This window comes from Podarcis gaigeae, assembly GCF_964106915.1.
Source record: "Podarcis gaigeae genome assembly, chromosome: 4".
Lineage (NCBI taxonomy): Eukaryota > Metazoa > Chordata > Lepidosauria > Squamata > Lacertidae > Podarcis > Podarcis gaigeae.
Window position 1 is genome coordinate 103,021,349 of NC_139677.1, and position 24,317 is coordinate 103,045,665.

Here is a 24,317-nt window from a genome sequence, read left to right on the forward strand (position 1 = left end):
CCTGGAGCCCGGTCTTGTCTTGGCTAGGGAAGGCGGGGTATAAATAATTTTATTATTATTATTATTATTATTATTATTATTATTATTATTATTATTATCTGGTGGAGAAGAGGCTCTGGAGGTGATCTTGAGACTCAAGCAGGTATATATGGGACAATCCTTCAGGGAATGTGGACCCAGAACGTTCAAGGTTAAGACCAGCTTTGGAAACAGACTGGTGTGATATGATCATATTGGTCAGTCCCAGTTACCAATCAGTTCAACTGAAATCATTGGGTCGCGCTTCCCCCCCAAAATAAATATGTCTGAGGGGGGGTTGACTGGTCAAGTTAAAGGACCCCTGGACAGTTACGTCCAGTCTAATTCGGCTATAGGGTGTGGCGCTCGTCTCCGCTTTCTGGCCAAGGGAGCCAGTGTTTGTCTGCCGGCAGCTTTTCAAGGCTGACTGGAGAATATAACCAACAAAGATGCTGTATTTCCAGGGTCAAAACTACAGCGGTCGAAAGAGCACTGACCCCCTACTTACGCAACGGCTGAATGCATGATGCAGCGGCCACGCTCCGAGGTGCAGGTGCAGTCACACCTTCTGCCTTTAAGCTCTGGAAGGTCGTCATGGACAAAGCCAAAGACCGCGTGGCCCAGCTGATGGGCGGCTGATACGCCGTCATTTGTTAAAGACAAGGATGTCTGTATGCAGGGAAGGAAAAAGAAGGGCAGGGAATTGAGCCCAAAGGCAATTGAAACCTTTCTGAGAGTGCGCAGCATTTGAGGAACTTCAGTAACAGTTGCAAGTTAGACATAAGAGCTAAGATATAGTAAGAAAAAGTTAAATGGTGATAAAAGTGTGTATTGGCAATAAGTAATATGAAATTGAAATAAGGAATAGACGGGAGGTCGGGTCTATAGTGTTTTATTGTTTGTTAAGAAAATTTTGTGTTTATTGTTATTCCTGTGTGTAATTCTGTATCTGTGTTTTCTTTTCTTGCTGTATTCAGTAAAAAATAAAATAAGGAAACCTTTTTGAGAATGCAGGAGTGCACAGGATTGCCTGCGAATTGTGGTTCCGCAGGGGGAGTAGATTATCCAAAGCTTTTTGCAACCCCCCCCCCCCATATTGGGTTGCATGATAAAGCGGCAAAACAGCAGCTCCAGGTTTATGCAGGTTTAACTCTTGAGCCCTTTCTTCTCCCCAGGATGTTCTGCAAGGCAGCCAGTATGAAGAACAGCCGCAGGAAGCAGAGAGTGTTGTTGTACTCGGGTCCTACTTATGGGTAGAAATATGGTTGACCCTCGTGAGAACAGATTGCTGGACTAGATGGGCCATTGGCCTGATCCAGCAGGGCTTTTCTTACATTGTCGATATAAATGTTATCACAGTGAAAATCAAAGAAGTTTATCACCATGTTGGGACCTGTACACAGAAATCAGAGGAAATAGATAAAATGGTGAGTCGTAAAACAAAGGTCTGATTTTTCAGTATCCAATGGTCATACGGTTTCATTCTGTTCAGTTGGTATTTTGTACTGTTGGACTTGTCATTATTATTATTATTATTATTATTATTATTACTACTACTACTACTACTACTACTACTTCAGACTACTATGGAGCATCACTGAAAACCTATTAATTTAAAAAGTAGTATACAGTGGTACCTCGGGTTACAGACGCTTCAGGTTACAGACTCTGCTAACCCAGAAATAGTACCTCAGGTTAAGAACTTTGCTTCAGGATGAGAACAGAAATCGTGCTCTAGTGCAGTGTTTTTCAACCACTGTTCCGCGGCACACTAGTGTGCTGCGAGATGTTGTCTGGTGTGCCGTGGGAAAAATTGAAAAATTCGAAAGATTTAAAAATAAAGTATTTTATAATTTTTCACATTTCTGTTTACTATTTCATAATAAAGTAATTATAAAATACTTTCTTTGTGTTTATTTGATTCCTATTCAAGAGAATTACTTTATATATAGTCAATATAGGCACAGAGTTAAATTTTTTAACATTTTCTAATGTTGGCGTGCCTCGTGATTTTTTTCATGAAACAAGTGTGCCTTTGCCCAAAAAAGGTTGAAAAACACTGCTCTAGTGGCGCGGCAGCAGCGGGAGGCCCCATTAGCTAAAGTGATGCTTCAGGTTAAGAACAGTTTCAGGTTAAGTACGGACCTCAGGAACGAATTAAGTTCTTAACCTGAAGTACCACTGTACAGAGAAGCCGCAAGCAGCCTATGTTAGCAGCTGGTCAATATAGGAACAACTGTCTAGAAACTGGTGCTGGAATTTTGAATTTAATTTCCCCCTTCCCTCCTTGTCCCCTTCGCCTTGTGTATTGTGTTTTTATTAATTTCATTCTTTGTTTATTAGAATGTAAGCCTGTCTTGTTGGGATTTCACGTAAACTGCTCTGGAGGGAGTCTTTTTGGCTGAAAAGTGGGCTACAAATAAATGTGCATCATAGCTTAACGCGAGTGTATAAAAACATGGAACTGGCAAGGTCACATCAAATAATGTGCCACACCACTTACTCTGACAGAAGAAACTGAGACATGATCCTGAAGACAAAAACGTTCTTCCCACGAGTTCCCAAAGGAATTATGTTGACCCACAGCCCTAGAAAAGAGAAGATGTCGAAATTCAGGGCACAACTGGATCCTTAAATTATAGGCGCAAGGATGGGTACAATCAGCACCAAAACCACTTCGACCAGCATCATCTGATGCTGTGCTTCTGCCGTGACACTTATAGCATGGCATTAGTGCCCCAAACGCAGCCAAATTCCGACCATGAAGTCAACCGGGCATTGTTAGACTGCGGCACTCCCTGCTACAGGAGGCAGAGATGGCCACCAACTTGGATGGCTTGAAAAGAGGAGTGAGGAGATGCGTGGAGAAGAGTTCTTTCGATGGCTACTCTCTGCCTCCACCGTCGGGGGCAGGAGTGCTTCTGAATGCTGGTTGCTGGGAACCGCAGAAGGGGAGAGGGCTCTTGTGGTCAAATCCTGCTTGCGGGTTTCCCCTTGAGGCATCCGGTTGGCCCCTGCAAGAAGAGGATGCTGGAAGAGAGGGGCCATTGGCCGGATCCAGCAGGCTCCCATTTTTTAAATTTTATTTTTGAACAGTTTTATTTGAGTTTGGGGTTTTTACATACAGTATATTATCTCCTTCCAATTTTTGAATTTCCCATACAATTTTTTCCTTTCCCTCCCTTCCACACCACCACCACCCATATGCATTGGAAGGGTTCAAACAATTATCCCCAGCCACGGGCATAGTGTCTTTAGTTTCCACCGAATGTCTTTTGTTCCAGTAGTTTCTATCCATTGAAGATAGAGGTTCCATCTTTTCCTTATCATGGTGGGCTTGACCTCCCACATTGTTTCTTGTGACACGACTGAGACAATGCCAGACTGAATAAGTTCAAACCAATAACTATTCCATGCCTCTACTGTCCATTTTTCTCTCTCTTTCCAACCTAAAGCTATCGTTGCCTTTCCCACTAATATAGTTTTGAAAATAAACTGGTCCCCTTTCTCTATAGCCGTGTTTCCAAGAATACCCATTGTCATGAAATCAAAGTCTATTGAAAGCTTCACTTTAAACAGTTCATTAATAACCTTTAGGATTTTATTCCAGAATTCCTTTACCTCTGGGCATTCCCAGTAGGCTGTCATTATGCACCTAGCCAGCAGGGAGCATTGCGCTTAGCGGCACTGCTAGCCAAACACCCAGACTGTCAGGAGTTCATCCTACACTGGAGTAGGACCCTGGCGGAGACGCATGCCCGACTGGCATGTTCCCTCCCCTCCTGGCTGATCGTTCGGGAGCTTCCAAAGCTTTCTTCAGCCCGAACATCACAGCGACCGATGCCAACCGACACCGGCACACTTCGGGATCCGCAGAGTTTGTGCGTCATGCGTGGCAGACCTCAGCAACTCAGCATTTTGGCTAATCTACTTTATTTACATATAAACACACACAGAGCACTGCAACATGGCTCCCTCTCTCTCTCTAGCATCAGACAGCAAAGAGAAAAAGAACAAAGGACAATAGTCCCAATTCGCAGAACACAGGAACACAAATATCCTGTCTCCGTCACTTCCCACACTGTGGAATTAAAACATACACCGTCATGTGAAAGACAACAATCCCATGACTGCAATCACGGAGGAGGAATTGTAACACAGACTGCATCCCCTCCAACACTTTCCCCAGCGAAAACAGGGGAGTCCTATTCTGTTAGATTTGACCAGCTCCGGCCCATGCAGAGCTGGTACAGGCTCGTCTTATCTTGAGCCCAAGCAGAGCATAGTCCCGCAGACGAAAGGATAAGCAGGTAATGTGCTACATGCTGAAGTTTATTTACAAGCTATGCTGAGAGCAGAGAAGCAACTTCCCTCTCGACACAGAGAGAACACTGAAAAACAGGAAACCAGTGTACGTCACATCCAGTCTCCCATTCCCGTGGGAACCCAACAGTAACTTGAACTGCGGAATGTAAACATTGTCTTGTGACATGCAGTTGCTGCTCAGTGAGGGAAATAGAAACCAACATATTCCTCCCCTCCACCATTTTTCCAGCGAAGGGAAAGTGGGACATTCCGGGATCCAGTCAGAAAAGGCAGGTTGGGGGAGAGATGATGGATGTTGTGCATGGAAATGGCTAGAGAAAAGTGTGTCTCCCTCTCATAATAGTGAAGCCCAATGGGACCATCCTGTGAAGTGAAACGGCTGGGGCTGGACTAGATGACTCTTGGGACCCTTCCAGCTCAACAATTTTCTATGCTTTGTAGGAAGGTTCAGAACAGGCCAATGAGTACTTCACACAGGGCATAGTTGTTGTTGTTGTTTAAAAATGTATTATTAAATATAGTGCCCATAATCTATACTATAGATATAATATAATATTGAATTTCTAAAAGAAATGGGGGAAATGTTGATATTTCTTGGGGGACAGGAGACGGGCGGGTGTGGGGGGACTCCCTGGTCCTGAATGGGGTAACTGTGCCCCTGAAGGACCAGGTGTGCAGCCTGGGAGTCATTTTGGACTCACAGCCATCCATGGAGGCACAGGTCAATTCTATGTCCAGGGCAGCCTTCATCTGGTATACAGGCTGAGACACTGCCTGCCTGCAGACTGTCTCGCCAGAGTGGTGCATGCTCTGGTTATCTCTCGCTACTGCAATGCGCTCTACGTGGGGCTACCTTTGATGGGGACCAGGAAACTACAATTAATCCAGAACACGGCAGGTAGACTGGTGACTGGGAGTGGCCACCGAGACCACATAACACCAGTCTTGAAAGACCTACGTTGGCTCCCAATACATTTCTGGGCACAATTCAAAGTCTTGGTGTTGACCTTTAAAGCCCTAAACAGCCTCGGCCCAGTATCCCTGAAGGAGTGTCTCCACCCCCATCGTTCTGCCCGGACACTGAGGTCCAGCGCCGAGGGCCTTCTGGAGGTTCCCTCCTTGTGAGAAGTGAGGTTACAGGGAACCAGGCAGAGGGCCTTCTCAGTAGTGGCGCCCGCCCTGTGGAACACCATCCCACCAGATGTGAAGGAAATAAGCAGCTATCTTATCTTTAAAAGACATCTGAAGGCAGCCCTGTTTAGGGATTTTTTTAATGTGTGACATTTTGATGTATTTTTAATCCTTGTTGGAAGCTGCCCAGAGTGGCTGGGGAAACCCTGCCAGATGGGCGGGGTACAAATAAATTATTATTATTATTATTATTATTATTATTATTATTATTATTATTATTAATAGCAGCAGAAGGGCAGGCAAAGCCGGGTGCCCAAACACTCCCAGCAACGCAAATGGGGAAGAGTCTCACGTGAACAGAGAGGTGTGGTCGAAATGGACTTGGGTCCGAAGCTCAGAGGTGACGTAGTCGTGAAACGCTTGCAAACCAGCGTCGCTGCCTGCCAGATCTTGCGTTGTCCACACCTCTATTCCTGTCAAAACAACGTGAAGACCTATGTCGTCATATATCTGAAAACAGAAAATAGGAAACCGTGTGCTTATAAAAACATACTGATAATATATATAGAGAGAGACATGTGCATAAGATAGCGTGAGACTCTTAATCTCAGGGTCATGGGATTCAAGACCCGTGTGGCGCAAAAGACCCAGCCCCCAGGGTCTCCTTCCAGCTCTACAATTCTGTGGTTCTATAGGCAGACACAGTTATAATAATGCTGATCTACCTTACAGGGTTGTTGTGAGACAAAGCATGTCTTAAGTGCTTTGAACACATTACCATCAATCAGATGTTCATTATTAATAATATTTATTTACAGTGGTACCTCTGGTTGCGAACAGGATCCGTTCCAGAGGCCCATTCACAACACAAGCAGAATGCAACCCGTGCCTGCACATACGTGGATCGCGATTCGACGCTTCTGCGCATGCGTGTGACGTCATTTTGCACGTCTGCGCATGCGTGAGCAAGCGGTGAAACCCAGAAGTAACCCTTTCCGGTACTTCTGGGTTGCCGCGGGACACAACCTGAAAACGCTCAACCTGAATCAAACGTAACATGAGGTATGACTGTATTTATTTATTGTTATTATTATTATTAAATACATTTCTATGCCTGATGCTCTGGCAGTTCACACCAAAGTAATCAATTTATGTGTTCAGAGTCTCTCCCACCTGCTACGCTGCAGAGCTCAGTCTTCTTGTAGTTTGACTACAGAAAGTCCCCAAGCTACAAGAAAGTGGTGTATCGAGTCAAGGCTTGAGACACGCAAGGAAACTTGTTAAATCTTAGACTCATAGAATTGTAGGTACCCCAAGGGTCATCTAGTCCAACCCCCTGCAAGGCAGCAATAACTGCTTACTACTTACCCTATGCATTAGGAGAGACTCTCACCCATTATGCAAAAGGTGTGGCAGGAGTCTAACCTAATCAGGTCACACCAGGGACATTTTATTTGATTTAATTCACACAGAAATGGGGAACTGCTTCCTTATTAATGAAGGTTTAAAATGGAAAATGCTTAAATGGTGTATCGCTAACACTGGGTTTGCCCCACAGTAGTTAACACAGTAGAAAACTACTGTGGACTCTGAGCTCTTGCCGAGCTGATAATTAACTGTTGTTTGCTGCTAGCTAACAGGTGAGTGTTGTAACCTTAAATCAGCTGAAAAAGGCATTGAGCTGCAAATTCGCCTTCTTGAAAGGGTTGTGACTGTTAGTTTTTCTCTGAAAGCGACAGAAAACAGAAGTATGTGATAATGGCTCTCCAAGAAACTGGAATGAGGGAGAGAGACACATTTTGACCTGTGCTGGACAGCACAATACATCGTAGGGATGTTTGATGTTTTAATTCTGTTATGAAGAAAGTTCTGAAAGTTCTGCAAGTGAAAGTTTGGATAATGTTTTTATGGGCCAGGACAATGATTTCTTCCAAAAGGAGCCCGTTCTTATGCTTCCAGTTCCTTCAAACTGCACAGTATTAATACCTGCAATATGTTCAGCTTATCACCCTTTTCATTTGACTATTGCGGCAAGAAAGTTTCGCTCCCGCTAACACATAAATCCCCCTTCTCCCTCTTTGCAAAAGGGAAACTCTTCCCCAAAGACCAGAGCCTCTCACAGTGCCTTTGCATGCAATGTGCCCTTTGTCCTCCGTTCTTGAAGTTAAGATTGTGCTTTTCACCTCTTTCCTCTCCCAGGCAAAACAAAGAACATTATTCAGAAATTTCCAATAAACATACTTACATTGTGAAGGACAGATAGAATCTGAAGCACCATCAATATCACCTGAGTCACGTTTTTCTTTTTCTGCTGATACTAAAATAAAAGAAGTTCTTTATAAGCTAGGGCTGACATCTTCTTTATTGCGTTTGACCCCCCTCCAACCCCAGGCGACACCCAAGTGGAATAATGACTCCAGAGAGCGTGTTATGGGATTAAATTTTTGGCCACAACTTTATTAAAACCTTGGCTTAGGCATTGGGCGTTTATTCCTCCCAGTCCCTGGCTGGAGATCTGGGGAACATCAGGGCTATCCAGAATGTGTGGGGATTGGGCTGGCTCTGGAGAAAGTCTGTTCAAGCAGAGAGCCCATCCCCCAATTCGCCGCTACATGGGGGAGACCAATGACAGCCCCTCGGCTTATGGCCAGTGACTCCCCTCAAAACAACCGCTTTAACGGGGAACCCTGGGATCGACGCCACGGGGGGGGGGGGGCTTGGATCACCGCTTCACGCCCCCCCCCCCCATTTAGGGGAGATAGACTAAAGCAGGCACATCCAACAGGTAGATCGTGATCTACCGGTAGATCACTGGACGTCTGTGGTAGATCACTGGTAGATCACTGGCTCCCCCCAAAGAAGCTCAACAAGTTTGACTCCCCTAAAAAAAGTTCAACATTTTTGCCCTGCATGGCTTTTCCCCTCTCTAAAAAAAAAAGGAGGTCAACAACCTTGACTTGAACCCCCAAAAAACGGGGTAGATCACTGCCAGTCTCTTGGGAGCTGGGCACCCCTGGACTAATGGATTCTGCTCAAGGCCTGAAACCACCAAAGTTGTGACGTTTTGCTACAGGGAAGGTGAAACCTGCCAATGCAGGAAAATCCCTTTCCGGCCCTTCAACAGCGACCATAGCCTAGCAGCGCCCGCATACCTGTGAAGAAGAGGTTAACCTGCAAAAGAAGGCTTAACTGAGGGAGGGCAGGGTGGGAGAAGCTTAACTGGGAACTCCCAGGTAAGTTCCACCCACTATTGTGTGGGCAGGGCGATCCCCTCCCCTTGCCAACTCTCTCCTGGCAACACCTCCCCAGCTGGGATTGGGTAACTGGCAGAGTGTCCAGCCTGGGGTGGGGCGCAGATTCAGGCTGTACTGCCGGGAGCCATATGGGGTCATGGGGACTGCGCACGACCACGCAAAAGGTGTCCCCCCCCCATTTGATGTGGGGAGCGGTCATTCTATTGCATTTAATCTTAAATGCTTTTGAAGACTGCCAAAACATGCCACACCACAGGGCATTCCAGGCAGGTGCTGTCTTTCGATAAAATTCCACTGTCAGGGTAAGTAATTAGGCTCTCTTCAGCCAGTGTGGTGTGGTGGTTAAGAGCGGTGGTCTCGTAATCTGGGGAACCGGGTTCGCTTCCCTGCTCCTCCACATGCAGCTGCTGGGTGACCTTGTGCTAGTCACACTTCTTTGAAGTCTCTCAGCCCCACTCACCTCACAGAGTGTTTGTTGTGGGGGAGGAAGGGAAAGGAGAATGTTAGCCGCTTTGAGACTCCTTAAAGGGAGTGAAAGGCTGGATATCAAATCCAAACTCTTCTTCTTCTTCTTATATTAACTTTTTCAATCCGCTAATCAGTGAGAAGAATTGCTTGCCCTCTAATCTGAATGTCGATATCCCTCTTTCTTAAGCCTATGATGTTGAGTGGACTTAAGCACTGCAAGGAAGCTGCTAAGCAGGCAGGCTGACATGCATCATCATAATAATAATAATAATAATAATAATAATAATAATATACGCCCATCTGGCTGGGTTTCCCCAGCCAGTCTGGGCGGCTTCCAACACAATATTAAAATACAGTAATGCCTCAAACATTAAAAGCTTCCCTAAACAGGGCTGCCTTCAGATGTCATCTTATAGTCTGGTAGATGCCTTCAGATGTCATTTTATAGTCTCAAGCTCTGGGAGGAAGACCTTTCATTGCCTACAGACAGCCACCCAGTCTTAAACAACTCCTAACCCACAATAATACTACAACCAGACCTAACATGGACACTGGCACCAGAGCCTGCAATAAACCCAGATGCCAACTTTGCTGCCACATACACCCGGACAACACCATTACTGGCCCCAACAACATCACACATACCATCTCGGGACTATTTAATTGCTCATCGTCTAACATTGTGTATGCCATCAAATGCCAACAGTGTCCTTCAGCTCTCTATATTGGACAAACAGGCCAGACCTTACGCCAAAGAATAAACGGACATAAATCGGACATCAGGAATCACAAGACAGAGAAACCAGTAGGAGAACACTTCAATCTCCCAGGACATTCTATACAAGATCTCAAAGTAGCTGTTTTACTACAAAGGAATTTCAGAAATAGACTGGAAAGAGAAGCTGCTGAATTACAACTTATCACCAAACTTAAAACCATGGAGAAACCTGGCCTGAACAAAGACCTTGGATTCTTATCTCATTATACATGACAAAGCCATTTTTCACCTTTTCACCCCTTGCTTCTTCCTGTAAGACCTATTGCAGTCGTTAAGAGTCGTCAACAGGCTCATCGCAGCTATCTGCCAATCACCCATTCCCACCACCCTTCTGAGTAATACCCCTCCCCACCTTCTCACTATATAGAAGGGTCTGGTGACTTCTGTCTCAGTGTATCTGAAGAAGTGTGCATGCACACGAAAGCTCATACCAAGAACTGACTTAGTTGGTCTTTAAGGTGCTACTGGAAGGAATTTTTTTTTTTTTGACTATGGCAGACCAACACGGCTACCTATCTGTATCTGGTAGTTGTTGTTCTCTTTGACATCTGGTGGGAGGGCGTTCCACAGGGCAGGTGCCACTACCGAGAAGGCCCTCTGCCTGGTTCTCTGCAACCTTGCTTCTCACAGGGAGGGAACCGCCAGAGGGCCCTCGGAGCTGGACCTCAGTGTCCGGGCAGAACGATGGGGGTGGAGATGCTCCTTCAGATATACTGGACCGAGGCCGTTTAGGGCTTTAAAGGTCAGCACCAACACTCTTTGAATTTTTGCATAACTCTTACAGGCGGAAAATACAGGTTATCGCCACTTACGATGGAATTGTCACAAACAGCAAAATACTCTAGGTATCTGGACGGTGCATCAGCTCCGGGGAACTCTGTCTGAAATGAAATGCACACAGCTCTGGGTTTGTGGGGGGCAAATCAAAGCAGTGTAGAGCTGCAGACATTGTACCTCTTCCACAGGCAATTCATTGGGCTGGAAGCGGAAGATGCAGCTGGCAAATCTGATGGATCTAATGTTGGGTCCACCCCAGTCAAGTCCATCAGGAAAGAGTAAAGATACACTGGGCGAGAGACTTTGGGTGTAATATACAACTTACAGCATGGGAGAAGTTATGGAACTGGGATTTAAAATTCACAGCGTGTTACACGTTGAAAGAAAATGATATGAAAAGGATGTATCCAAACATCCCTTCACGTTAAAAAAGGTAAAGGTACCCCTGCCCGTACGGGCCAGTCTTGACAGACTCTGGGGTTGTGCGCCCATCTCACTCAAGAGGCCAGGGGCCAGCGCTGTCCGGAGACACTTCCGGGTCACGTGGCCAGCGTGACATCGCTGCTCTGGCGAGCCAGAGCCGCACACGGAAACGCCGTTTACCTTCCCGCTAGAAAGCAGTCCCTATTTATCTACTTGCACCCGGAGGTGCTTTCGAACTGCTAGGTTGGCAGGCGCTGGGACCGAGCAGCGGGAGCGCACCCCGCCGCAGGGATTCGAACCGCCGACCTTTCGATCGGCAAGTCCTAGGCGCTGAGGCTTTAACCCACAGCGCTACCTGCGTCCCTTCACGTTAGAGAGGCATAAATGTTACTTCATGTACCTGAGGCTGCTTAGACCATTGTTTCCCAAACTTGGGTCTCCAGCTGTTTTTGGACTACAACTCCCATCATCCCTAGCTATCAGGACCAGTGTTGGGATTTGTAGTCCAAAACTGTTGGATGCTCAAGTTTGGGAAGCCCTGTCTTAGAACATGCCCCCCCCCCCGGTGGAATAGAGTTTCCACTGACTCCTCAGGTTTCGTGGACGAAAGCTTACCTTCTCCTCGGTGGACACTGTGGCTGGAGTAAATTCTATCTCATGCCTTGGCAGCTGCTTCTGAGGATCAGGGATCCCTCTGCATGGCTCCTGCTGCTCTGGGGCCATGCGGTAGAGAAAGTGTTGGTGCGTAGAGGAACCCTCAAAAGGATGTATCTCATACTGCAGTTGTCCAATCTGTATATGTCCCCTGAAAACCAAAATGAAAGGATAATTAGGAGTGGTTCGGCAAGCTCTACAGTCGTACCTTAGATCCCGAGTGCCCTAGAACTCAGATGTTTTGGCTCCCAAACGCCGCAAACCCAGAAGTGCTTGTTCCGGTTTGTGAATGTTGGAACCAGAATGTCCGACAGGGCTTCTGCGGCAGGAGCTTCCTGCAGCCAATCAGAAGCTGCGATTTGGTTCTTGAATGCTTTGGAAGTTGAAACGGACTTCCGGAACAGATTCTGTTTGACTTCCAAGGTATGACTGTACAAGGAATCCAATAATAATAATAATAATAACAACAACAACAATAGCTTATTTTATTATTATTGTACTTTTTCATGCAATGGATAAGGGAAATGCTTTTGTGAGACCTTGAGCTCCGCTGAGGAAAGGTGGGATACATAATAAAAGCCTGGTCGGTCTACATAAAAGCACAACAACATTCAATACAATGAGATGTGAGACAGAAAACAGATACAGGCTTGTTGGCAGGCGGAAACTGTATGTGGAAGTTTTGGTTCCCACCTCAAAAACAAGTTCCAAAGGACTTTCTTAGAGAGACGAAAGATGCTCTGCCCATTAGCCGCAATGTGGGAAGCATCTTTCCCGTAAGTACCGGTACTTAATGCCTCCTTTATCCTAATTCCCCCCCCCCCATCAGCCGCAATATTTTCAACGCCTTGGGGAAATGGACATTACCAAAGCCCATGGCAGGTAGACAGGATGACGTTGGAGTCTGGCAGGGATTCCACATATCCTCCATAATAGCAGTCAACCTGCAAGGTTCAAAAACAGCACTTTGGAACGGGTCGGAACAGAACTGAATTGACCAGGGTTCCTTCTATGCAAAGGAGCCGCTTAATAATAATAATAATAATAATAATAATAATAATTGATTATTTATACCCCACCCATCTGGCTGGGTTTCCCCAGCCACTCTGGGCAGCTTCCAACAGAATATTAAAATACAATAATCTATTAAACATTAAAAGCTTCCCTGAACAGGGCTGCCTTCAGGTGTCTTCTAAAAGTCTCTTTGACATCTGGTGGAAGGGCGTTCCACAGGGCAGGTGCCACCACCGAGAAGGCCCTCTGCCTGGTTCCCTGTAACTAGGCTTCTCGCAGTGAGGGAACCACCATAAGGACCTCAGTACTGGACCTCAGTGTCTGGGCAGAACAATGGGGGTGGAGACGCTCCTTCAGATATACTGGACCGAGGCCGTTTAGGGCTTTCAAGGTCAGCACCAACACTTTGAATTGTGCTCAGTAACATACTGGGAGCCAGTGTAAGTCTTTCAAGACTGGTGTTATGTGGTCTTGGTGGCCGCTCCCAGTCACCAGTCTAGCTGCCGCATTTTGGATTAGTTGTAGTTTCCGGGACACATTCAAAGGTAGCTCCACATAGAGTGCACTGCAGTAGTCCAAGCGAGAGATAACCAGAGCATGCACCACTCTGGCAAGACAGTCCGTGGGCAGGTAGGGTCTCATCCTGCGTACCAGATGGAGGTGATAAACAGCCGCCCTGGACACAGAATTGACCTGCACCTCCATGGACAGCTGTGAGTCCAAAATGACTCCCAGGCTGCGCACCTGGTCCTTCAGGGACACAGTTACCCCATTCAGGACCAGGGAGTCTTCCACACCAGCCTGCCTCCTGTCCACCAAGAACAGTACTTCTGTCTTGTCAGGATTCAACCTCAATCTGTTAGCCACCATCCATCCTCCAACTGCCTCCAGACACTCACACAGGACCTTCACTCAGGGCTCAAGGACAGGAATCTTGGCTAAGTGACACACATTGTGGTTCGTAACTAACCTACAAACTGTAAAGGGAAAGGGAAAGGGTCCCCTGACCATTAAGTCCAGTCGTGAATGACTCTGGGGTTGCGGCGCTCATCTCGCTTTACCCTTTAATATAGGTTGAAAGCTGCGCAGAATGGCTGGGGCAATCCAGTCAGATGGATGGGGTATAAATCACGTAGTAGTAATAAAAATAGGAGGTCTCTATTTTCATTGGAGAGGGGCTACCTGAAAAGACTGTGAGGTACATTATGATCCCATCTTACAAAGAGGTTACATCTTACACAGATGGTGCATATAAGCGCATTGAACCTGCACAAGCATTCTCACCCTCCTGGAACCAGCGCACTGAATGGGCTCTGGGCTGCTCTTGCGAGATCTCGCCAGAGATTTTGTGGGCCAGTCCCAGGCTCCCAGAGCCAACACCCTGAGAGGGCTCTTTCCATGCTGGAAAAACTTTGCATGCATTTAATTTGCACAATTCCAATCACACAAGGTTGAAATGGCACGGGTCAAATGCGTGTAAGACGTGATCGTGCTGCGTTTCATTTTGCCTACTGCAAGCTACATGGGGAGATCACCCTTTTCCGGAAGAAAAGAATGCATGAGCCACTGAGAAAGGTAAGGGCCAGTGGCACCGACTTGGGCCCCAGACTCCAGATATTAAATCTCTCTCTCTATATATATATGTATATAAATAATCCATGTTAAATGTCATCTTTGCCCTTCTAAAAATATGAATAAAATGAACCTGGATATATGGGTTGTGCACTTGACGTTTTCCTTCTGTATTAAAGGAGTAAACAGGCATATTTCGAAATATAAAGAATCTGCAAATAGAAAGCTTGCATTAGAAACGCAGGGTGTACTTGCAAAATGCTGCGTCTAGACTCAGCAAACCATTTCTGATTATTGCCACTTCTGCTTGTCATTCCAACAGAATGTTCCTATTGACATTTTGCTATGAAAAAAGCAACCACTTACTTCTGTCGAAGGTGAATAGTTCTGTCAGATCCTTCAATTCTAATTACATAAGACACTTCTTTCTAAAGGATTCAAATGAAATATATATATATATAGTTAAAATCTAAGACAATTTACCTCTACGTATATAATGAGTCTGTTCTGTATACTTCCATAATAGATTTGCTACTATTCTTTAGCTCCCTCTCTTAGTCTTAAAAAATCAGTAATACACACTCAAAAACTGTTCTTCATTTTGGATTGAGGTTTTTCTTTCTTTCTTTAAGGGGTTTTTATTGCAGATATTGGGAATGTTATTAATTGCTGTCTTCCCCCATATGGGCATTGTGTGATACCACCCCCTTGAGTCCATATTTAGAACTGCTGCTTTTAACAACTAATGAAGTCTTAGCATCTAGAAACAGGGCATTGGTTGGTCGGCCCAGTACAGAATAATGAATGCTATTTAGATCACCTTCCTCAGAAAAAAAGAAAATAAAAGCCTCCTTCTGGCTTTGTCCTCTGTTTGCTGCCAGGTACTGTATTCTGGAGGGCAGGGCAGGATCGTGCTGGGGGCAGTGCTGGATTTAAGTATAAGCTAAACAAGCTCTACGCTCACGGGTGGCGCTGTGGGTTAAACCACAGAGCCTAGGAGTTGCCGATCAGAAGGTTGGCGGTTTGAACCCCGCAACGGAGTGAGTTCCCATTGCTCTGTCCCTGCTCCTGCCAACCTAGCAGTTTGAAAGCACGTCAAAGTCCAAGTAGATAAATAGGTACCGCTCCAGCGGGAAGGGAAATGGCGTTTCTATGCGCTGCTCTGGTTCTCCAGAAGCGGCTTAGTCATGCTGGCCACATGATCCGGAAGCTGTACGCCAGCTCCCTCGGCCAATAAAGCGAGATGAGTGCTGCAACCCCAGAGTCGGTCCCTTTATCTTTAAACAAGCTCTAGTTTAGGGCCCCACTGTCTTGGGGACCCCAAAAAAATTTAAAGGAAAAAGCAACTGGATGTACATTTCCAAAATATAAGATAAAAAACAAATAAAATAAAACCTACATAGAGCAACCGTGCTTTGTGTTGTGTAGGCTCCTACAATGTAAGTCATGGGACCCGCCTGCTAGCCTGCTCCCTAAAGTATCTCTGCTTTGCTCCTTTCTATATATAGGGTGCCTACATTCTGCATGGACTGGTTGCAGGGCAACCTGTGCAAATGGCTTGAGATACCTATTAGGTCCATAAATTACCATCTAGCATATATATTCAACACATCACCTTGCCGACAAAGGTCCATATAGTTAAAGCTCTGGTTTTCCCAGTAGTGATTTATGGAAGTGAGAGCTGGACCATAAAGAAGGCTGATCACCGATGAATTGATGCTTTTGAATTCTGGTGCTGGAGGAGACTCTTGAGAGTCCCATGGACTGCAAGAAGATCAAACCTCTCCATTCTGAAGGAAATCAGCCCTGAGTGCTCACTGGAAGGACAGATCCTGAAGCTGAGGCTCCAAGACTTTGGCCACCTCATGAGAAGAGAAGACTCCCTGGAAAAGACCCTGATGTTGGGAAAGATGGAGGGCACAAGGAGAAGGGGACGACAGAGGACGAGATGGTGGGACAGTGTTCTTGAAGCGACCAGCATGAGTTTGACCAAACTGCGGGAGGCAGTGGAAGACAGGAGTGCCTGGCTTGCTCTGGTCCAGGGGGTCACGAAGAGTTGGACACGATTAAACAACAATAACAATATATATTCAACACAAAAAACAGCGACCATTTGTTGTTGAGAGAGGACAGCTGGACATATAAATGGCGCCGTTACCTTCAGTAGCTTAGGGCCTCATCAAACCTCAATCCAGGCCTGCCCGCAAGGGATGGAGCCAGCATCCCAATACAGGGGCTTGGGCTGTATGCCCACAACTCTCCTGGTACCCTCCCTCATCCCTGTCTCGCAAAGGTGTAGGGAGTGGGGCTCCCCCCAAATCACACCTGCTGCTCCTACTTTTCACCTCAAAATCATCACGGCCTCAAAATGTGAAGGGAGCATAGCCATAGCGGCTAGTCACCCTCGATAGCCCTCCCCTCACCCCGTGAATTTGCCTAATCCCCTTTTAAAGCCATCCAAGTCGGTGGCCATCCCTGCCTCCAGTGGCAGGGAGTTCCGCAGATTACACGCCACCCAAAAAAGCAGTCAGTCACCCCTGGGGTATTACGAGGTCAGGTAGGCTATCAATCGATGAGTTCGGACAGGTGGCGCGTCAGCAAAATTACCTTAGTGGAGAAGCCAGACTTCGGATCAAGCGTTTGTGGGATCACCACTTCGGAGTAAAGGTATTTAGAGGCTTCCATAAGTCCTGGGAAGAAAAGCAGTTTTTCAAAGGGCGAAAAGTGTGTTGAAAGACTTGCCATAAGCACACTGCCTTCGGAGCCAGAGAGGCAGGGCAGATGAAGCTGAAAATTGCTCGGAACGCCTTTCCTGATTGGCTGGGAGCTCTGGACCAGTTCACCCCTATTTCTTAATTATATAACGCTCTGTAGTTGCTCAGAGACACTCTTGGGTTTCTTATTTTATCTGCTCCAGAGCCAACACAAGCTAGCAGTGGTGTGGTGGTTGGAAGTGTTGGGCTAGGACCTGAAAGACCAGGGTTCAAATCTTCCCACTTGGCCGTCATGAAGCTCTCTGGGTGTGACGTTGGGGGCCAGCGACTGCCTCTCAACCTAGCCTTTTTCGGGGGGGGGGGGGTATTAATATTTTATTGAAAATGGTTCAATTTTAAAGAAATAAAGTGATACAAAGAGAAGAGAAGAAATATAAAATGGCACAAAAATGTGTAGAAATATATATATATGAATATATATGAAAAATACCCTAATCCATACATTATTTTATAAATTTGATATTATTATCCTAATACACACGTAAATTAAGGATACCAGATTTTTTTCAATTAATCCAGGGACACTTTTCAACGTCAATGGATTTTGTATGGGGACTGATTTGTAAATCTGGGGACTGTCCCTGGGAAACGGGGACATCTGTTAACCTTAATGTAAACATTAATAGCCTACTAAATTTTGTATAAACTCATTCCAAATATTGTCACATTTATCCAAACAAAGTCTGGCCCGGTAAGCAGTGTAATTATTGCTTTTGTTATTTTGTTGTTTATACCCCACCCATCTGGCTTTGTTTCCCCAACCACTCTGGGAGGCTTCCAGCAAAATATAAAAAATAATAATGAAATGTCAGAGATTAAAGACATAAACTGCAAGTATCAGCAGATTGTTGAGGGGGATCCTATCTAGGCCTATCTGCCTAGCCTACCTCACAGGGCTGGTGTGGGGATTACCGTATTTTTTGCTCTATAAGACTCACTTTTTCCCTCCTAAAAAGTAAGGGGAAATGTGTGTGCGTCTTATGGAGCGAATGCAGGCTGCGCAGCTGTCCCAGAAACCAGAACAACAAGAGGGACCGCTGCTTTCACTTCTGGGATTCAGAATATATTTTTTTCTTGTTTTACTCCTCCAAAAACTAGGGGCGTCTTGTGGTCTGGTGCATCTTATAGAGCGAAAAATACGCTAAATGTTGAGCTCGTTGGGGAGGAAAAGGTGGCGTATATAAATGCAATGCATAGGGCAGGGGACAAATAAACAAACAAACTGGATTCGGGGACCTGAGCATGTATGGACCCCTGGAGGCCACATCTGCTGGGACCCACAGAGACAGGGGAGGGGAGGGTCTCCCCCTTGAACCCCCCCACTTTTTACCCACCTGTGCCAAGGAGGAGAAGGAGCAGGGGCATCACCCCCGGGACCGACATGCCCTGCCCTGGCCGAGGCAAAGGGGGCCACATTCCCGGCCTCCAGCGGCTTTTGCCCCCCTCGGGCGTCTCCCGGCAACGGGCCCCTCCCCAGGGCTCCAACTGTCACTCGGTTCCGATTCCGAACCCTCCGCCGCCAATCAACCCCCCACAATGGGACCGTCCCCTGAAGCTGCCGCCAGCCACTCGGGCTGTGAGCCTCTTGGGACATCTGGCTGCCCATTAGCCCAAACTCCTGCCCCATCCCTCAAGCCCCAACCCTCTGACAGCCAACAGCTGCCAATCAGTGTCAAGCCCCGCCCTGTACGTACTGTGGGGTGTATAACCTATAGCAGTCAAGTACAACATTCCTACAGTGGACATGTTAGGGGATGTTTTGTACGACAGGTGGATATGTCGAAATAGATGAAGAAATAAAAAAATTGTCAAGTAGCACCTTAGAGACTAAGTTTGTTCTTGGTATAAGCCAATGGGCAGGCAAACTAAGGCCCGGGGGGCCGGATCTGGCCCAATCGCCTTCTCAATCCGACCCGCGTGTTTTTACATGAGTAGAATGTGTGCTTTTATTTCAAATGCATCTCTGGGTTATTTGTGGGGCATAGGAATTCGTTCTTTTTTCTTTCTTTCCCCAAAATATAGTCTGGTCCCCCACAAGGTCTGAAGCACAGTGGACTGACCCCCTGCTGAAAATTTTTGGTGAGCCCTGGTATAAGCTTTTTTTTTTTTTAAAAAAAAAATTATTAGTTTTCATCCAGTTATACATTTTAACCCAGATACAACAAATTATGCCTGTTTTGAACTTCCTTCAGCGTATCTATAGTCATCCATTTTTATATCTTTAATACGCAGTCCCTTTTTTCATATTGCCATTGTTCCTCCTTACTCCCATTATTTTTAATAAACAATACTTATTTGTTTTGTTTTTTTACAGTGCCTCTTGGAAACCCACTAACGTTGTGTTTATACCACATATGTTTTTCAGATAATCCACCAATTTTCCCCAGTCCTCGATGAACTTTTGGTCTTTAGTGTATCTAATTTTCCCAGTTAATTTATCCAGTTCCGCATAGTCTGTCAATTTTAGTCTCCATTCTTCTATCGTCGGTATCTCCTCTTGTTTCCACTTCTGGGCCAACAGGATTCTGGCTGCCGTTACAGCATATTGGAAAAGTTTAAAGTCCTTTCTTCTTATGTCCTTTCCTACCATCCCTAAAAGAAAAACTTCTGGTTTTTTCACAAAGGTACATCTTAACATTTTTTTCATCTCATTGTATATCATTTCCCAGAAACTTTTTACCTTTTTACACTCCCACCACTGATGAAAGAACGCCCCTTCTTTATCTTTGCATTTCCAACATTTGTTATCCACCTTATACATCTTTGCTAGTTTTACAGGAGTCATATACCATCTATAAAACATTTTCATTACATTCTCTTTCAGCGACGTACATGCCGTAAATTTTATATTCTCTTTCCACAATTTTTCCCATTCCTCAAATTGAATATTATACCCAAAATCCTTTGCCCACTGTATCATTACCGATTTAACCTCTTCATCCTTAGTATGCCACTCCAGCAATATCTTACACATTTTTGACAGAGTTTTACACTCATTGTTTATTATGTCTTTTTCGAAAGTTGATTCCTTTTCTACATAACCTTTTTCCTTCAAATCTTTTTTAATTATTTCGTTTACCTGACGATAATGCAGCCAATCATATATATGCTCTTTGACTTGTTCATATGGCTTCAGTCTCCATTTCCCTCCTTCATTAGTCACCAGTTCACCGTATGTACCCCATTTTTTTCTCATATTAATTTTCTTAACACTGATTGCCTCTAACGGGGACAGCCAGTCCGGGACTTTTGGTTCCAATATATTTTTATATCTTTCCCACACCTCTATTAATGAACCCCTGAAGATGTGGTTTCCAAATCCTTTGTGAACCCTCCTTTTTTCACACCAAAGATACGCGTGCCATCCAAATCTATTATCAAAACCTTCGAGATCCAATAATTCATTATTTTCTAGCTTTATCCATTCTTTTACCCAGCATAAACATGCTGCCTCATAGTACAATCTCATATCTGGCAGGGCAAAGCCACCTCTTTCTTTAACATCTGTTAATAACTTAAATTTTATTCTAGGCTTCTTTCCCTGCCAGATATACCTTGAAATCACTTTTTGCCATTCTTTGAAAATTCCTATACCCTTTAATATGGGTATGGTCTGAAATAAAAATAACATCTTTGGTAGCACCGTCATTTTTACCGTAGATATTCTTCCCCAGAATGACAATTTCATTCTGGCCCACACCTCCAGATCCTTCTTTATTCCCTTCCAAACCGGGATATAATTGTTTTGATACAAATCGATATTCTTAGGTGATAACCAAATTCCCAAGTATTTAACCTTTTTCACCACCTCTATCTCAGTTTGTTGCTGGATTAATTCAATCATATTTTGTTCCATATTTTTTGCAATCATTTTCGTCTTATTCTTATTCAATCTGAATCCTGCCAGCCTTCCAAATTGTTCCATCTCTTCCAGTACCTCCTTTACACTTTCTATTGGTTCTTCCAAAGTCATTACCAAATCATCGGCAAAGGCTTTAACTTTATACTCATTTAGCCCCACTGTTACCCCTTTTATTTGATTATTGTGTCTAATTGCATTTAAGAGAACTTCCAGAACCATTATAAATAACAATGGCGATAGTGGGCAACCTTGTCTTGTTCCTTTAGATATTTTTATATCTTCAGTAGTCACATTATTTACTATCAATTTTGCTTTCTGCTCAGTATAGATTGCCTTTATGCCATTGAAAAATTCTTGTCCCACCTCCATATATTCTAAGTTTTTCAGCATAAACTCCCAAATTACATTGTCAAAGGCCTTTTCTGCATCCACAAACATTAAAACTGCTTGTTTATCACCCCTACCAGACAGATATTCTATAACATTAATTATATTTCTTATATTATCTCTCATTTGTCTGCCTGGTAGGAAGCCTGCTTGATCTTTATGTATAAGTTTTGTTAATATCTTTTTCAATCTCTTCGCTAGAATTCCAGGAAAAATCTTATAATCCGTATTCAGTAATGAAATAGGCCTATAATTCTTCACTTGAGTTAAGTCCGAGTCTTGTTTTGGGATTAATGTAATATATGCTTCTTTCCATGTCTCTGGAATGTCTCTTCCTTTCAAGATGTTGTTCATAACATCAGTCAACGGGGTCACCAGCACATCTTTCATCTCTTTATAGTAACTAGATGTAAACCCATCTGGTCCCGGAGCTTTCCCTCTCTTCAACTCCTTTATCACTTCTTTTACTTCTTCTTTTTCTATTGGAGCATTCAGTTCGGCTTTTTGGTCTGTCGGGATCTTTCGCACCATTTTCTCTCTTAGATATCTTTCTATTTTCTTCTTATTGTTCCTTTCCTTATTTTTATATAATTGTGTATAAAAGTCCAAGAATCCTTTCCTTGTTTCTTTTGGGTCAACTTTCTCTTCTCCATTTATTTTAATTTTGTTGATTGTACTCTGCTCTTTTCTCTTTTTAAGTTGCCACGCAAGCCATTTTCCTGATTTATTTGCAAACTCAAAGTTTTTTTGTCTTAGTCTTTTGATGTTCCACTCCACTTCTTTGTTTATTATCATTGCAAACTGAGTTTGGAGAATCTTTATTTCCTGCTTTATTTTCACGTTGTTAGGTTTCTTAATCAGTTTTTGTTCGTTGTCCATAATCTGTCTTAGAATCTCTTTTGTCCTTTTTTCCTTATTATTTTTCTTCAGTGAGTTTTGCTGAATCAGAAAGCCTCTCATTAACAATAACAATAACAATAACAATAATAATAATAATAATAATAATAATAATAATTTTATTTATACCCCGCCCTCCCCAGCCAAGGCCAGGCTCAGAGCGGCTTACAAGCAATAATAAAAACAAGATGAATGATTACAACTTAAAAACAAAAATAAAATACAACATTAAAATAATGGAACTTTAAAATATTAAAATGTAGCCTCATCGCAGGAGGAGAAGGAAAAGAAAAAAAGAAAGGGAAAAAAAAGAGAGGGAGGGAATAAAATTGGCTCCAAGCCAAAGGCCAGGCGGAACAACTCTGTCTTACAGGCCCTGCGGAAAGAAATCAGATCCTGCAGGGCCCTGGTCTCATGAGGCAGAGCGTTCCACCAGGCCGGAGCCAGAGTTGAAAAGGCCCTGGCTCTGGTTGAAGCCAATCTAACTTCTTTAGGGCCTGGAACCACTAGGGTGTTATTATTTATGGACCTTGAGGCTCTCCGTGGGGCATACCAGGAGAGGCGGTCCCGTAGGTACGAGGGTCCTAGGCTGTGAAGGGCTTTAAAGGTCAAAAGCAGCACCTTAAATCTGACCCTGTACTCCACCGGGAGCCAGTGCAGCTTGAAAAGCACTGGGTGAATATGCTCCCATGGCAGAGACCCCGTGAGGAGCCTCGCTGCAGCATTCTGTACCCGCTGGAGTTTCTGGGACAGCTTCAAGGGCAGCCCCGCATAGAGCGAATTACAGTAGTCAAGCCTGGAGATGACCGTCGCATGGATCACTGTGGCCAGTTCGGGGCGGGCTTGCATCCCAAACAATACTCAATTTCGTACCTTTGTTGACGTTGTCCATAAAATATTCAGATAGTTTCTTTTGTGATTTTTCCACTACCTTCTGGTCGTCCCACAGATTATCATTCAGTCTACACCTAAAAGTTCTTTCTTCAAATCCTTTTAATTCTAGTTCTATAGGGTTGTGGTCTGAAATGACTTTCGCTTGTATTTCAATTTGTTGGATTCTTGGAGTCAATTCATTCGATATTCATATTTGATCTATTCTTGACATTGACTGATTCGGTTCTGAGTAATGTGTGAATTGCTTCTCCAATGGGTGCCTGAGTCTCCAAATGTCTATCAGATTACAGTTCTTCGTCATTGTGAAAAATGTCTTAGGCAAGCCCTGGTATAAGCTTTTGTGTGCATGCACATTTCTTCAGATACACACAAAAGCTTATACCAGGGTCAGCAAACTTTTTCAGCAAGGGGCCAGTCCACTGTCCCTCAGACCTTGTGGGGAGCCAGACTATATATTTTTGGGGGGTGGGATGAACGAATTCCTATGCCCCACAAATAACCCAGAGATGCATTTTAAATAAAAGGACACATTCTACTCATGTAAAAAGACGCTGATTCCCGGACCGTCCTTGGGCCGGATTGAGAAGGTGATTGGGCCGGATCCTGCCCCCAGGCCTTAGTTTGCCTACCCATAGCTTGTACCGAGAACAAACTTAGTTGGTCTCTATGGTGCTACTGGACATATTTTAATTTTTTTATATATATTTCGACTGCGTCAGAGCAACACAGCTACCTGCCTGATGGTGGATAAGTGTTTATGTTTGGGGATGGACCTGTTGCATGGGGTAGCTATAAACAGAACTGTGTAGCATTGTTTTCCACAGAAGCAGAGTACGTCGCAGCTACAAAAACGTCCCGAGAAGTTGCCTGGTTGGATCAACTCGTGAAGGACTTTGGGCTGGTGAGCAAGGGACCTGTTAAGCTGTTAGAGGACAATCAGAGTTGCACGAAGCTGTCTCTGACTGAGAAGTTCCATGCGAGGATGGAACATATTGGGCTGAAGTACCACTCATAGGCGCCAACTCCATGGGGCCTGAGGGGGCCCGAGCCCCCTCAAAAATTCGTTTGGGGGGGCTCTGCCCCCCCAA

General features: G+C 44.7%; 1 protein-coding gene across 1 annotated transcript in view; it reads right to left on the reverse strand.

Annotated features, from left to right (window-relative positions):
* The window catches only part of LOC310843328 (disintegrin and metalloproteinase domain-containing protein 21-like), a 38,303-nt gene extending 19,619 nt beyond the window's left edge, over nucleotides 1–18,684 (reverse strand). Inside the window, exons 1-11 of the mRNA XM_083736518.1 lie at nucleotides 18,524–18,684; nucleotides 17,023–17,105; nucleotides 14,782–14,843; nucleotides 14,549–14,627; nucleotides 12,697–12,773; nucleotides 11,791–11,980; nucleotides 10,788–10,856; nucleotides 7,721–7,792; nucleotides 5,828–5,985; nucleotides 2,522–2,606; nucleotides 527–687 (exon numbers count right to left, since the gene is read on the reverse strand). Of these exons, the coding sequence (XP_083592644.1) occupies nucleotides 527–687; nucleotides 2,522–2,606; nucleotides 5,828–5,985; nucleotides 7,721–7,792; nucleotides 10,788–10,856; nucleotides 11,791–11,980; nucleotides 12,697–12,773; nucleotides 14,549–14,627; nucleotides 14,782–14,843; nucleotides 17,023–17,105; nucleotides 18,524–18,605 (1,118 nt within the window). The 5' untranslated portion in view covers nucleotides 18,606–18,684. The remainder of the gene's footprint in view (nucleotides 1–526; nucleotides 688–2,521; nucleotides 2,607–5,827; nucleotides 5,986–7,720; nucleotides 7,793–10,787; nucleotides 10,857–11,790; nucleotides 11,981–12,696; nucleotides 12,774–14,548; nucleotides 14,628–14,781; nucleotides 14,844–17,022; nucleotides 17,106–18,523) is intronic.
* Nucleotides 18,685–24,317: the final 5,633 nt, after the last annotated feature.